Source organism: Merops nubicus, unplaced genomic scaffold (assembly GCF_000691845.1).
Source record: "Merops nubicus isolate BGI_N331 unplaced genomic scaffold, ASM69184v1 scaffold20140, whole genome shotgun sequence".
NCBI classification, from domain to species: Eukaryota; Metazoa; Chordata; class Aves; order Coraciiformes; family Meropidae; genus Merops; species Merops nubicus.
This window is the reverse complement of record NW_008583799.1, coordinates 3,229-18,498: the sequence shown is the minus strand read 5'-3', so window position 1 is coordinate 18,498 and position 15,270 is coordinate 3,229. Positions and strand designations below refer to the sequence as shown.

Genomic DNA, 15,270 nt, shown 5'->3' with positions numbered 1-15,270 from the left:
GTTGTTTGCTTCCCCTACACTTGTCCAGGAGGGAGTCAAGGGAAACGGAACTTAATAGGTACACTACCCTCCGCAAGCAAATGATCCCCAAGAAAGCCACGACAAGCATCATCTGCTTCTTATGCCATGAAACCACGAGTCACTCATGCATTTAGGGAAAACTAAATCAGGCGAGGTGAAGAATTTGAGTGCTTTGCCATTGAATACAAAGAAATACTAAATACAGGAATAATGTAAATAATATGATACTGTCTTTCTCCCTTCCTGTTACTCCCAAAGCATGATGATGGCTACTAAGCGCTAGAAAGCCACTCAGTGCAGCGAGTGCTTTCTCTAGGGACTGCCTAGGAAAAGGCTGGGACATATACGAGCTCAGAAAGCGTCCTATCCTTGTGTGAAAGAAAGAAGCAGAGCAACAGGAATTCCACCGCTCTGTAGAAGGCCGCTTGTGTATCTTCACATATCTCTCTGCCAGCAAATGCCTCCTTCCCATTCAGCTTTCATTCACCTGCTTCTGATTTCATAACACTCCTGCGTTTTCTACCTAACAGAAAAATACCTTAGGTTGTTCCTGTTCTTCTGCCACTTTGGCGCCTTTGACCTAAACAACATCTCACTCTCCAGCATTTCAGCTGAAGTCACACCTCTTTACCATGCCTCTATTTCCCTCATTATTGCTATCAATTCCTGACAGTTGTACATTTGCCTCCCTTTTGAAGTTCCTGCAATCCATTACACCAAATATTACATCCCCAGTATGTACTCGAAGCTTAAGCACTAAAGCTAAAGCAGGTCAGCCTGTTCCCTCCTGGCAATCATAGAGAACTACACACAACTCCCACCTGCCTTCCCTGCCTGAGCTTTCTCAGCACATGCAATAGCCAAACACATCTGCTTTCTCTGCCATGGTATCTCATGTCTAGCCCAATCCAGTGTCAATTATTACTACAGCATGTATTTCCTCACTTCTGCTGTCCTAAGTTTTTCATGTTATCCATTTGTATTTTGTGTTCAGTGTTGAAAGTAACACCATAGTGACAACTAAAAAGGAGTCCTGCCTGGACTTTTCCTGCTTTCCCTGCTGGATGGACCTTCCTCACGAAGAAAGCCTCACAGTAAGGCCCGAGATGGTGAAGGTGAAGCTTTCTAGCCATGGTCCACTGATGGCTAACCACACACACACACCCCAAGTTCAAAAGTTGTGAAATACTGGTCTGGCCACATCTTCCCTATTGCCAGCTAGGAAAACCTATAAAGAAAGCTGAAGTGATTAGAGAACTGGACCCTGAGAGGAACCACTTCAACAGAGGGGGGATGGAAAAAAAAAAAATTAACAACAGAGAAGTGAACATTTACTCTGAAGAGATTAAACCTTTCAGGCACAAAGCCAGAGGATACCAAAATGAACAGCCTGAAATGACACACACTTTCTGGAAAAAAAAAATAAAAAAATTAAAAAAAAAGGACCAACTCGGCGCCACTGAGGTTTTGTTTATTTTCTAGGGGGAAGATGAAATTGAGCATGAAATGAGCCCAGTATAATCCCATCTTCCTTCAAAAGCTAAACAGAGAATATAATTAGGACACAAGGAAAAAAACTGTAATATCATGGGAACAATTTTGGTGCCCAAACATAGGTGCCTGGTGGCACTGCAGATAGCATACAATTTCCCACCTGAATCACAGACACTGCTCCAGAAGGAAGCCTCCAGATCCCACATCAGCCCGATGAATGTACTTTTTATACCCAAGATGGCTAAAATGGCATCGGGGACTTCTTTCCAGGTATTCCATCATCCCCTATATGCCTCTTCCTAGCAAATCTGTACTGCAAAGATCACAGTTCAGAAAATATCCAAAGCTACTTAAGGCTTATAGCAGTTGCTTGCCTTTTCTCACAGTAGTCAGAATTTCTTTTTTTGTTTAAACATTAGACAAATTATGTGAGTTCGTGAGATAATCACATACTTTTTTTATGTCAGATATGTTGCTAATTATACCTAAAAAAAGCTAATACTGCACTAATAAATGAAGCATTCCTGTTCTATTTATAGAAGTTTTAATTAACTGAAAAACATTATGTACCTTCTTCCCATTCCTCCCTCCTTTCATTCCTCTTTCTTTATTTTTGTGAACAAGATACAAAAACCGGGAAGATTTTTACCATGAAAACTAGAATCCCTGACTACTTAAAATTGCTTATCTAAAGATAGCAGTTGCTCTGTGGTGGTGGTGGTAGGCTTCACTTGTGCAGGGAATTTAGTATTTCCTAACTGGGTATACTTAACTAGTACGTAACAGTAGGCGCTCACAGGAAGGATATTTTTATCCAAAACCAACTCATTTGAACATTCTTCTAAGGGCTTCATCCTAAACAGAAACTACATGCTGCTCTTACTCTCAGAACTGAATTTCATTTTTCTGCAGAACATGTGCGTACGAGAAATAGCGGAAAACAACTGGCTTCTACTTTTAAAAAATACACTCTTAAAATGGTTGTCACTGATTAAACACAAGGAATACACTGACTTACTTCTTTAATTAGGAAGGTAACATTTTATATTTTAGTACATCCGCTTATGCCTAAAAATTTCCTCCCTTCCATCTCGTCAAGTAATACAAATAATTCACATCTGCCTTCTCTTTCATAAGACAGAATGTTCAAACAGGAGCTGCAATCACCTTAAATTAACAAGTAAAAATAACCTACAAACAGAAGCAAAAATAATACACCAAACATTTTACCAAAAGGAATAAAATTATACAAAAGAAGAATTTCAAAATAATAACAAAATTCCAACACAAACAAATGCTCTACTTTTAAAACCAGGCTATTTTGGAAATATGGATGTACTGTATAGAACTAAGTCTCAAACAAAGGTGACATTTGTACTCTTTTATTAACTGCATTCTTTCAACACTTAAGCAAAACAAACTACAATTGTTGCTCAGTTGCCAGGTTGTCTGTGTTAACACATCAGCATTTCAGGAAGGCTGCTGCAGCTGTGAGGTTCTCATGTGCTGCAATGCAATTCTGGCCTGCACTCTCAAAAACTGAAGCTGGTCATGGAATTACTGAAGGACCAATGACCAAATTACCCTTCCTTCACTAAATTCACAAAGGTGTAACGCAGGAAATACACACATCTTTGAGATTTTTCCTCTCTTACACAAAGATTAGCACAGAAACACTCCCCAGTGGGCACACATCAAGCAGCAGCAGAGGCGCCTCCCCTTTTCCTGAGCTTCTAACTCACCCTTCTCGCTCTGTAATCTCAACAATCACCCAATTCCAGAGTCCTTGAAATACATTCCAGTCTTCCAATGAGACTGGACAAGAGATTATTAATAGAAGAGTAAGACCATACACTAAGATACTTTCCCATCAGAAACTAACAGCTGCACAGTTAGTTGCAGCTACCGAGCAAGCGTGTCTCAAACTCCAACTGTTTCTCGTACCCAAGATTCTTTCCCTCCTTAAAACCCCCATGCCCAGGAGCGCATGCAGCAAGTCAACTGAACTTCAAAAGTATACACAACACTCAGGTCTCAGCTAATAAATACCAATGTACAAAGGTGCTTTGCAATTTTCCAGAGAAAGTGTCGTGAGCTCTCCCTGAGCTAGTGATATCAAGTATACCTCACAGGAACAGAAAGTTGTCATCTTCTAGTGCATTGTTAAAATAGCCAGTATAATCTTGATCTGGTCATGGAAGTTCAGCTCTACTCCTCCTTTAAATGAACTCTATCTTATGCTGCACTGAATAATTTCTAGGTAAAGTAAGAATGATGGTGAACTAGAATTAAGAACGTGCAGCTTTAAACTGCCTCTTATTTAAGAAACCTATCCAGCAGATTGTAAAATTAATTCCTCTAGTCATCAACCCTGAGGGCTTAGTATCAATTCAACAGTATCAAAAATTGTAATGTGCTTCCATTATAATTAATGTAAAATATTTACCGTACTTCTAGGCCATTGTATGCTGTCCTTGCATGTACTTTAGGATCCAGAAGAAATATTTGAACAATTTGAAGGGAGAGATAAAATTTTCAGTAGTCTGACTAACTCACTGCTTAATAAATATTTGTTAAGAAGGGAGAAGAGAGAAATGCATCAACCTGCTGCCAAAGAGATGCAGCAACATGCAATTGTGCCAGTTAGTATCCTTTATTGACACAATAGTGTCCTGACTAATAGCTATTTTAACAATTCTCTAGAAGATTACAATGATGACATTGATGTGATTCTATAATGTGACTGTATGTTTTTATGACTTTCTCATGTTGCTACATGCAATCTGTGGCAAGTTATAGTAGTGTAACTTCATCAAAACCTAGACTTTTTGTTTTCAACACAGTTCATATGCCCTTGACTCTTGAAAGAATATGCGTTGTTGAGCCTTGAGACACACAAACCAGAGCTGCGCTGTCTTCAGATTATCTTATTCCTCTTCATTAATGGCTACGTCAATAATGAAGAACTACAGGATGGTTGGTCTCATCTCATGACCTTTCAGAATAAGCTGTTAAATCACATTCAATTTAATTCCTAGTTTTCAAAGTTCTGGGTATGCAACAACCAGCTAAAGACTGCCTCCTTATGACAATCAGTTCTGCCTCCTTTGGAATCTCCTAGTTCCACATATGTTATTGCAGTTGCACTTACTGAATTAAGGTCAATTAGCCTGCTGGGTGAGACCTATAGCTGCGGTATGTTGGACCTTACTCCTACTGTGTGCATCGTATTTAAATACAAGCATTCCTTTAGCAAAGAGGAAGTATTATGCTTGGGACTACAGCTATCCTGAGCTATGTCCAAGAAAACTACTACTACTACACACAAAAGAAGGACATCAGCAGACAGAAGAGTTAGGAGTTGCATTTACAATCTGTAAAGCCTCACTATTTCCTTGCATAGAAGAGGTTAGTACTGCTCCCATCAGGACTTTGGAAGGATATAATATGCAACCAAATGGAGCTTAAATCTCATCAATAAGGCTATTTCTCAGAAGAAGCTGTCTTCTATAACACTTGGTTATCATATAAAGTTACAGGTTAAACATTACTGTGCCTAGAAATAGACTTAGCGCTATAGAGCTATCACCAGAAGGCCTCTAATGAGGCCTTAACAAAAAAAAAAAAAAAGGAAAAAAAGCAGCAGTAAACATCCATGTCCACATTTCAAGACAGAAGAGCTCAGAAGCATAAAGTATCTTCAAGAAAAACGCAGCAGGCAGAACTGACACCAGACACCAGGAATCACAAGTTCCTGTCTTTGATATCGTCAAGCACTGCTCTAACTTGCTCGTTACATTCTTGGAAAAACAACGGTCGCGGTCTGAAGTTCTCAAATTTGCAGCTCTTAATGGTACAAAGGCAAAGCATTTCAGGTCCTATCAAGCCTTTGGACCTGTACAGCATTTTAGCGTTATTTAAATAATGTCAGTTTGGTAAAAGCAGCTGTTGAAATATAACAACTTTCTCTGCTATGTTGCAGCTCGCGATCCCTTTCTGATTTCATTAATCTGTTAGCAAATCAAAAGTTGCTCTTGGGTACCTTATACTGCCTTAGACACTCATCGAAGCTAACAGCTTACTGAAAGGCTAAAGGCTTACCCGGTTAGGTAGCTCAAAGTGCACACCTGACAGATTACTGTATCTGCCATGCTCTTGGTCACAATTCCTTGCTCACGTCCACGATCATCCCATCTCGGTACGCGCTACCGCACATTCTACCCCACATGGAGATGAGCTACATTTATGCCTTCTGATTTAGAAATGTCCAAGTGTGCCTTACCTGTCTACCATTTCTCACATAGTTCCCCAAGTCTTAAAGAACAATGAAAGTTCTTTAACACTTTCTCATCTTCTACATGTCAGAAAGGCCCGCCCAGATCCAAAAAGACACGGGGATAGAAGTCAGTCCTCTGTGATATCAGGATGCATAGCAGAAAAGATGTGCAGCAGGTTATTTCCCAACATTAAGCCACTCAGTAGAGTATGCCTTTCTTGGTACTCGCTCTACATGATCCAACTTGGAGATTGTCTCTTAAGTTTCTTGCATTTTGATCTCTTGCAAAAATTTTGCTTAGAATGTAATGCCATAATCCAGTTACAGTTAGCAAAACTTAAGAAAAAACAATAAAAATCCCCCTCAGAAAACACCACCCACCACCACCTGCAAGAAACCCACACTTCCCAGAGATCAAGCCACATATAAATATAATTTGAAGTGTCTGTTGGCAATGACATCTTTTAGGATATCAATGATGGCTGTTAGAAAGCTAAAAAAAAGATCAGCACAGACAAGTATGAAAAACTCCAGCAGGCAAAACCTCCAGCAAAGCTGCGCAACACTTCCAATCGATCCAAAATAGAGCTTTGCATCACAGCTCACCGCTGTAGCTTTGTGGATGCCCCATCAAGTGACAATACCCCAACAGGCACACTAAGATCTTCCTGTTAGGGTCAGCGTTAAGACTTTGAAGCAAAATGCATGCTAGAAAACATAACAGCTCTTTTACGAAAGATACTTCCATACTTACTGGTGCTACTATTTTGCCCGTCTGTCCAACTTGCATGTCATTAGGAACAAAGCCAGCATCAACAGCTGCACGGGAAGCTCCAACTAGTTGAAAGAAAGTATTTCCAGTGTTTTCTTTGAAAATATTAGCAAGCCAAATTTCTATCACCATAAAAGCATATGTATTTTACTGAAGAGGCCCACACTCTAAGGGGATGTATTTAGAAACTCCCCCCTTAAAAGCTCTTATAGTAATCCCTCTCTGTACCACTGGATGAAACTTCTAAACACTGAGCACTAATGCACTTCATGAGCAACAGGAAATCCTTACTCCCAGCACCAAAGGGCCATATATTTTAAAGTGAGGATTTCAGTTTGGCATATTTCCATTATTTGCTCTTGTTGCTTTGTGAAAAGAGGATTTTCCCATAAATGACTTCCTATAATGTTCCTCCAAGTTTGAATAGAACACATGTGCCATCTTACATTGCTGTCAAGCTCAAAAGTCAGGCAAAGTAAAGAAAAATGTCCAAGTAAACTTGAAAATACCACATGGACATTTAGTTAGCGAAGCTAGCGATTTCAAAAACAAAGCCATTCATGTAAAACTATACATTTATTATTACATGTGAAATTTAAAGCTGATGTAGCTAAAATACTAATGCAAACAGTTACTCCTCTCCTTACGTGAAGCATTTTGCTGAAACACTCTACACGACCAGTTTTCTCCTGTTAATACTAAAGCACAGCAAAAAAGAGCCACTTGAACTACAAGAACTGTAAAATGGCTTCTGTAAAGGAGCAGCATGTAAGGATGTATGACGAAAATAAGAGCTCACTGAAGTGAGCTAAGGTCATTTTTTCATTCATACAACTTCACTTTCTGTTCATGAGCTTGTGTTCTGAAGATTTGAGAAGGACAGAGAATATTATGGTGTAGTATTTTGCTTTGCACCTTGACGACAACGACAAGATAAAACTTTATCTGTGACTCAAGATGAACATTGGTTTGAAAGTGATATTCTAAAATATAATAATCAGGTGTCAAATACAAGGAGGAAAACAAGTTTACCTGCAGCATGCAATTGATCCGCGAGATCATATAACAACTTAAAATTTTCACCACTCTTCAAGCCTCTCCCTTTAAAGTTAAGAACAAAAAAAAAAGATAAAGAAGGAGGAACATAATATACTTTCAGATTTTTTTTAATCCCATAAACTTTCTGTATGAGTATATGCATTTGCAAAGGCACACATATATGCTTGCATAGGGTATTTTTGGATATATAACCAAAAATATTTGGAGATCTAGCCTTTGTCTTTGTAATTAACATTGTATTTCATATATATAAACCAACACTACTCTATTTTACTTCCTGCACACATCACCGCAAAGACCATTCTCTGAAATCAGGGAAACAGGATTTTTTTTTTACTAATTTGTGCTCCCTCTGCTGGCTTTAGGTACAAAACTCCATAGTGGGATAACTAATGAATATACTTTCAATCACAGGCATACAGCAAAAGTCAGTCCATCGTTTTGTATCGGAATAGCAGAATATATATACGATGATTTTTAAAAAATCACTGAAGCCATTATATAATAATATTTGGACTGCCGGTAACAAATAGCAGTAATTTCAAACATTACAGAATGGGATCTGAAACCACTTCATATTGCTGTAATTTTAAAGGAACTCACCAAATACGACACTGTCCTTAAAAAGCCTTCTAGCATATGTTCAACTCATGCTTTGTCTCTTTAAGAAACATATATGTTGGGTGCATTCCCACTGGCCCCTATGCCGTATTTCAGGATTGCATCTTTTTTTTCTTCCCCTGGTGTATTGCATTACAGCGTTTCGCTACAAATACTATTTAATCAAGATGTACCATTACTTAAACACACATAATACAGTTTTAATATTGCCTACTTACCACCTGATACAACCACTTTGGCACTAGTAAGCTCTGGTCGATCGCTTTTTGTCAACTTCTGCTCAATCCATTCCGATAGACCAACAGGCGGTGGAGGGGTTACTGAGTTCGTCACATGAAGAAAAACATCCCCGAGACAAAGAACACTTATTTTCAACCTTTTAAATTTGAGTTTACGCTTCATGCAAAAGTTCATTCTATAAGCAATTCTATTACAGGCTTTAACTACTCTCAGCAGCTGCTCTGTGGCTCTGAGTTATAAGCCTCTTCCAGTATTTAAGTATCCTAGAGTACAAGTGGCATCAAAGTGAAGGCCTGCAATCTATGTAATACAGTGATATTCTGTTGTGCAAGACATTGCTATCAACCCCACATAAGAGCGTGGTTTGTACTGAGGCAGGCAAACACGCCAATTACGTAGTGCAACAACAGCACAACATGCTAATCTTAAACATCAAGCAGCACTTCTTTCCGAACATCCACAGATGTTTGCAAACGCAGGACGGTTGAGGCAGGTACTAAGCAACACAGAAAAATTTAAGGATTGGGCCACACACATGCACCACGCTCCTAATGATCACCTCTGGTGGATCAACAGTGCAATCATAAAAAGGCCCACAGCAAAACACAGCAGAGGTGATCAAACACTGGAACAGGTTGCTCAGAGTGGCTGTGAAGTCTCCGTGGGTGGACAGAAACCTGGGCAACTTGCTCCAGGCGGGTTTGACTAGATGATCTCAAGATGTCGCTTCCAATCTTAACTATTTTGCAATTCTGTGACTGGATTCCTCTATTACCAAAGCTACAATGGCTTCATTAAAATAATAACTTAAACTGATTTACTTAAAACTGATCTACAAAAGCAACTGGGTGTTCTCAAATAAATTTAAAATGCTACTAATTTAGCCAGATGCTGTCATGGCCTATCTCAATTGAAACAGAACCAATTAAAACAAACCTGTTAATAGTGAGTCACTTATTTTTGCTCAATCTTACTTTAAAATTCAACCTGGCTATTCAAACAGCTGTAATTTTAAAGAAGGAAAAGTTTCAAGATTGTGATGGCAGAATTTTAAGCAGCAAGCGAAACAGGCACAGATTTCAGTACTGATAATCTCCATTTCTGGTCAAAGAAAAAGCAGCAAGTGAGCAAGTAATCCAAATCTTCCTTAACCAGATATCACCAAAAAGTGCAAGTATCCGTATTAAAAGCATAAAGCTAAATAATGACAATCAGTTTGGTTTGACAAATACAAAACATCGCTGTGCAGTAAGCAAAACTAATCCATTATGTGAGGAGACAAAATACCAAAACAAATACTCACACTTTTCTAAACTGGCACTGCCACCACTTGTTGGTGCAGCCTCAAAAGAAGTCCCTCGTACAGTAAATATTTTAATTGCTTCATCACACTGCACAGTGCAAAGAATATTTCCTAAAAAAAAAAAAAAAGGGTCAAGTTATATTTTTAAAGACAGTAATATCAGACATAGTATGTTTTTTAAAAGACAAATAAAATTCATATCAGAAACACATTAGAAGTTCTACTGGAACAGGCAAAAAAAGTGACTTCCCAAAGCTGCAGTTTTAGATGACTAAAACTTGAAACCTAGGTATTAAATAAATGCATATTACAACTATTTTAACTGACTGTTTAGTTCCATGTTTCTGAAGTATGACAACAAATCCTCTATTTTTAAAAGATACAGAGCATTCAAAAAAATCTCTTACAAATTAACTTCTAAATTTGAAGAGACAGGACAGAAGGACACCAAACTTTGAAAGTGGCATTCTTAAACATAAGGAGTGTCTATAACTCAAAGTAAGTATTTTAACCTTGCATGAATTCATGAGAGCAGAAGACAATGAAGCCTGCCCCTGTTTATCTCACTAACAGAATACAAGTATTTATATCACACTGGAGGCTGAAGGGAACACTAAAAGAGGAAAATGCTGCATCATCAGCTATTCATAAACAAAGTCATCCTGAAAACTAATTACTGGGAAGCAACTCGGAAGTGCAATACAACCCCACATTCTGGTAATGTAACTCAAAATGCAACACCACATCGGTACATGTGGTACAATCTTGCACAGTAAAATTAACAAAGATGAGCTAATGAGCTCGTATCTAAATTAAAACACAGCATCAGACAAGCATCAGAGAAACAAGCCTGAAAAAAGAATTGCAAATTAAGTCATTAAAAATATTGTAAATAATTCCTTAAATGTCTTCATAATTAGGAAAAATAACCCTGTGGTATCCTAAATCAGAGCTAATTCAAGTCATATTAAATAAAGCTGGCCCATTAACTTTCTGGCTTACCCTTTACAAAATCTGATCGGGGTGTATTAACAAAGAAATGTGGTATGTATAAATATACCAAATTCTGTTAATGACAGTGATAGACCTGGTTTCTAACTGCTAGTACCAAAGTTGTTGGGACTATGTGCTTTCTGATGCACCATGTCCATCCCCGTCTATAGGTTTCATTTTTAGACACCACAGAATGTGAAGTGAAAATTCCTATCCTATTGAAAGGTTCCAACAGGATTACGTAGCTAAGTTATCAGTATTTTGTCCTTCGTTGCACAAATACTGCATATAGCTTTTGGCAGCACCCACCTGCATAGATAGTTCTCACAAAAGTGTCTGGTGACTGAATTTCAATAATGTCAGAAACAGGGGCAACATCAAGTTTGCCAGCCACTCTGGGAATAAGATTCTAGAAGTTAGAAGTTTAAAAGTTAGCAAAGGAAATGCTAAGTAAAATGCACACAGTGAGTAAAAGAGTGCTTGCTCTCTTGATTTTAGCTTCGTATAATGCTGAGTGTAAGTATAAAGACACATACAACTGTAAGCTAATTGTAGGGCTACTCATGTAGCTTTAGTAACCACATAAAATCCCATTATTGTAGTAACAGCAGACATTTTATGAGACTTACCATAAGTAAAGCCTTAATTCAGTATTTTAAATTAGGAGGCTCATTTGCATCGATAGTTCAAAACTGAATATAGATGCAATTTACTCAAAAAATTGACAATTATGGATTGCTGAGCTCCACGTACTTCAAGGGGAAAAAAAAAAGCGCCTTTCTGGAAGCTAGTTAACATGGACAATAGCACAACCTCTGCACTCTCCCTCCAAAAGCCAACAAAATATTATATATAAATTTATTATTAAAATATATATCCTCCTGCTCAAAAATGGACTCTGGAAAATTACTTCACAACTTTAAGAATGGGAAGGAAGATTAAAAAAAACACATAAAACACAAAGAAATTAATGATAGCAAGAGCTTTGCTTCGTTTTTTATCCCACTCCAGACCTCATACCGCACAAAGGGCCCACTTCTGAAATCTCTACTCACACTGAGCACTCAAACGGAAGCATCAGCTTTAAAGCAAAACCTGATAATCTTTACTAAGACATTACAGATCAAAAAAAAGTTATTAAATTTTTAAAAACTCTAAGACCTAAGGTATGTTAAGATATAGCAACACTGGAAGCATATGGATTGATATTGATGGGAAGTGAAAGCAATCAGATGGAAGGCTGATGTCATTACTCATCCCACATCAGCAAGATTTCTGAAGTATCCTTTTTCTCTAACTCAGCTGCACTAGCCTGTTAGTACTCATGCTCTCTGCGCACTTAAAAACACAGACCTTAAAAAATTTTTGAAAATTTGTGTTTTCATTGAAAAACACCGTGGCTAGGACTGGCATTTGCGTCACTGACACATTTACAGACATTTCAATTCACAGAACTTACATCACAGAGGTAACTCCCTGCCTATAAAAAAAATTTGCTTCCAATAGATCTGCACACTTTCATTTCAACACGTAAATTATACCTTTTTAATCTACATTTACTATACTTTTTCTTAAAATTTTCATAATGCTTTCAGATCACTTAATCTATTTTGTGTCACCCTACATTTCACCACGTGTACACAGAACTACATGGCTACCATTAAATATTACTTCTACACTGTTCCGTTGTCCATAAAAAAATTCAAACAGGAATCAGTGTTCCTAACTGATGTCCTCTTAAGCATAACTCCTGTAACATTTTTTCAAAACTCAGAACTGTCCACGGCTGACCTCTCCCAGGCACCTGATTCACACTCTTACATACAACCATGTCTCATCTCTTTTCTACAAGAAATTTTTTATGCACTTTCACCCACTTACCTTCCCAAAGGCAGATGCTCCAGCGCAAATGTGGGTGTAATTATATTTTTTATGAGTTTCCACAATCAAGGGAGTCAGCTCCTCTGAGGATAAAAACATATTGCTCAAAATTTACAATTACCTTATTTTCAATTGCAAGTATACATACCATTTCTTTTGTCAATAGTCAAGAACTCTCACCTGCTAGAAATCCCTTGTATACATCGTGCTGAGCCACTAGAACTTTTGCAACACCCTGCACTTTGCTGACTTCTTGTGCTACCTATAATTACAAATGAATTATTATTAGTTTGTATTATAACAGGCAGCACAAATAACAAGAGAGTCCCTGCTGCAAAGAGCTCACAGCCTACAGGTTAGTTAAAACAGTAACACAAGAGTATGTGACTTTCAAAATCACGCTAACAAAATCAGATCTCCTGACTCACAGCATAGTGCCTTACGGGATTGTGAAAATTAATTCTGTGAATAAGAGAACTACAAAGTGAATCAAACATAGGAAAGCTTGCCTCCTGTACGAAGGATTACACAATGATCTCATGACTTATTATAACAGCTGATAACAATCACACTTGAGGATTACTGCCAGTACTCTAAGAGAATCCTTAAGGAACCAGTCCTACTTTCTGTTAAATCGGTCAGTATCGACTGCACAAGCGTACAATGCAAACACAACTGCACAGCAATGTTATGATCCTTGTCCAAATTTTAGAAGAAATCCTTTGTCTGAGCCAATTCTTTCCCTGCTGATGTGATGTGTTATTTTCAATCCTGTATTTACGCATTTTTTCCTTTAAATTTGCAGAAGCAAACTTTAAATGATAAAAGGGTTGTTGCAGATCAGAGAGAAGAGGACTGACAGCAGTGTCTGGAGACCACATGCATCATCCCAGAACTAGCCTTGTTTTACTGGCTTTGCTGACTATCAGTTTACCCTCAAAAATTAGTGAGAGGAAATAAACAAAAATTCCACAATAGTTACTACAGAATATCTGTTGGAGTAACTGGATCTTTTGTTCTATCAATACAGATTCTTACAAAGAAGCTTAAAAAATCCCAAACCTTCATTTCTTCATGAAGTACTTTTTCCCAGTGTGACATACATTGACGAACAGACACCACATACTTATTATTAAAACCCAAACAACCCTAACATTCCCGATCGTTTCTCTGCTACATAAGGGCCAAAGAATAAAGAAACTCAAAGACAACTTTAATCAGGCAACTTCAATTTGTTTTTCTGTATCTAGATAACCACTTGCTTCCAGGTCTCCACCTTGAACATCTGGTTCCCAGTTTAGAATAACCACTGAGGCTTCTGCCCCTGTTTGTGAATTAGCTGCCGTAAGTATGCCTCCTGCATGAGACACTACATACTGCTTCCCGAGTAGCAATTCATCAACAATGGCCTAGTATGAAAAACATTAGGCATAATTATTAGTACTTTTACTGTTTGCACAAGAGTACATCATGCTGGAATAAAAGTGTCAATGTATTAACTATATTGTATCTAGATTTTGTGTATAAAGGTTAGACTAAGAATCCAACAACTAACAAAGGAAATATTTCAGACATAAGATAAATGATAAAGTCAAGAAGCAATAACTTCAGAATTCTAGGTTGCAAACACGCTCTCAGAAGCTCTATTTGTCACTGTGCTGTCTCATTTCTGCTGGTTTCCATTTGAACAAGTGCAAGCTTTTTTCCAGGTTCTCAGAATGGCAATATTTGTCTTTCAAACTTTCCAGCGAAATACTGTTTTACAAATTAATTGTCCTTCACTTCTATAAAACTATGCTTGCTTAAGATTGTAACAACTGATATTGATACTCTCCCTTGTGAAACAAAATCTACACTTCAAAAGAGGTGCGGCTCAAGTGCAGAACATTTCCATCAGGTTAGCAATTCCTGGCACAGTTGCTCCTCACTACAGATGATTTTGCAGACCAACCAAGATGCTACCACTTCCACTGCATCTGCTATTTCAGTCATATGAAAATAAACATTTCCTACCTTGTCACAGCTGGTACCAGCTACTAAACAAGAAACTTCACCTCCCAGACGTTTTGCTGCAGTGATCGTGTTTAGTGTAATGGGTGTAAGAGTCTCATTGTTGTGCTCTGCTATGACTAACGTACTCTGAAACCTCTGGAGCAGTGATGCCTTTAAAGGAAGAGAGAGAGACAGGAGTTGGATACTTTGCATTTAACTAAAACACTGTTCCTAAGACCATCTTATGATTTACATAAAGTTACCAATTATACAAAGAGTAAAACACTGCTGTGAAACAAAATAGGCTAAATCTAGATAATATTTATTAAGTAGGCTAAATACATAAGACATTAGAAAAAAAGTATGAACTTGCTTGACTTCAGTATATCTACAACACAGTGTTTAAATTAAACCCTCCATAAGAAAACACTGAACAATATTAAGAAAACCATTTCAATACATTACATTCAAGCTCAGTTGACCAACTCTAAGCACGTTAAAGAGTAAAGATTAGACTAGCGAGACTAAGACACAAGGAAGTGAACAGTAGCAAATAAATAGTTACTTGGTTTGGGGTGGGGGGATGGTGGTTGTTTTTTGTTTGGGGATTTTTTGAGG

At 37.8% G+C, this 15,270-nt stretch overlaps 1 protein-coding gene across 1 annotated transcript in view; it reads right to left on the bottom strand.

Annotated features, from left to right (window-relative positions):
• Positions 1–14,823, bottom strand: part of ETFA (electron-transfer-flavoprotein, alpha polypeptide) — a gene marked incomplete at its 5' end in the record, with an annotated part of 24,558 nt that extends 9,735 nt beyond the window's left edge. Inside the window, 8 exons of the mRNA XM_008942342.1 lie at positions 6,546–6,628; positions 7,596–7,664; positions 8,462–8,563; positions 9,787–9,897; positions 11,089–11,188; positions 12,661–12,743; positions 12,841–12,922; positions 14,674–14,823. Coding sequence (XP_008940590.1) covers positions 6,546–6,628; positions 7,596–7,664; positions 8,462–8,563; positions 9,787–9,897; positions 11,089–11,188; positions 12,661–12,743; positions 12,841–12,922; positions 14,674–14,823 — 780 coding nt within the window. The remainder of the gene's footprint in view (positions 1–6,545; positions 6,629–7,595; positions 7,665–8,461; positions 8,564–9,786; positions 9,898–11,088; positions 11,189–12,660; positions 12,744–12,840; positions 12,923–14,673) is intronic.
• Between the last annotated feature and the right edge of the window lie 447 nt (positions 14,824–15,270).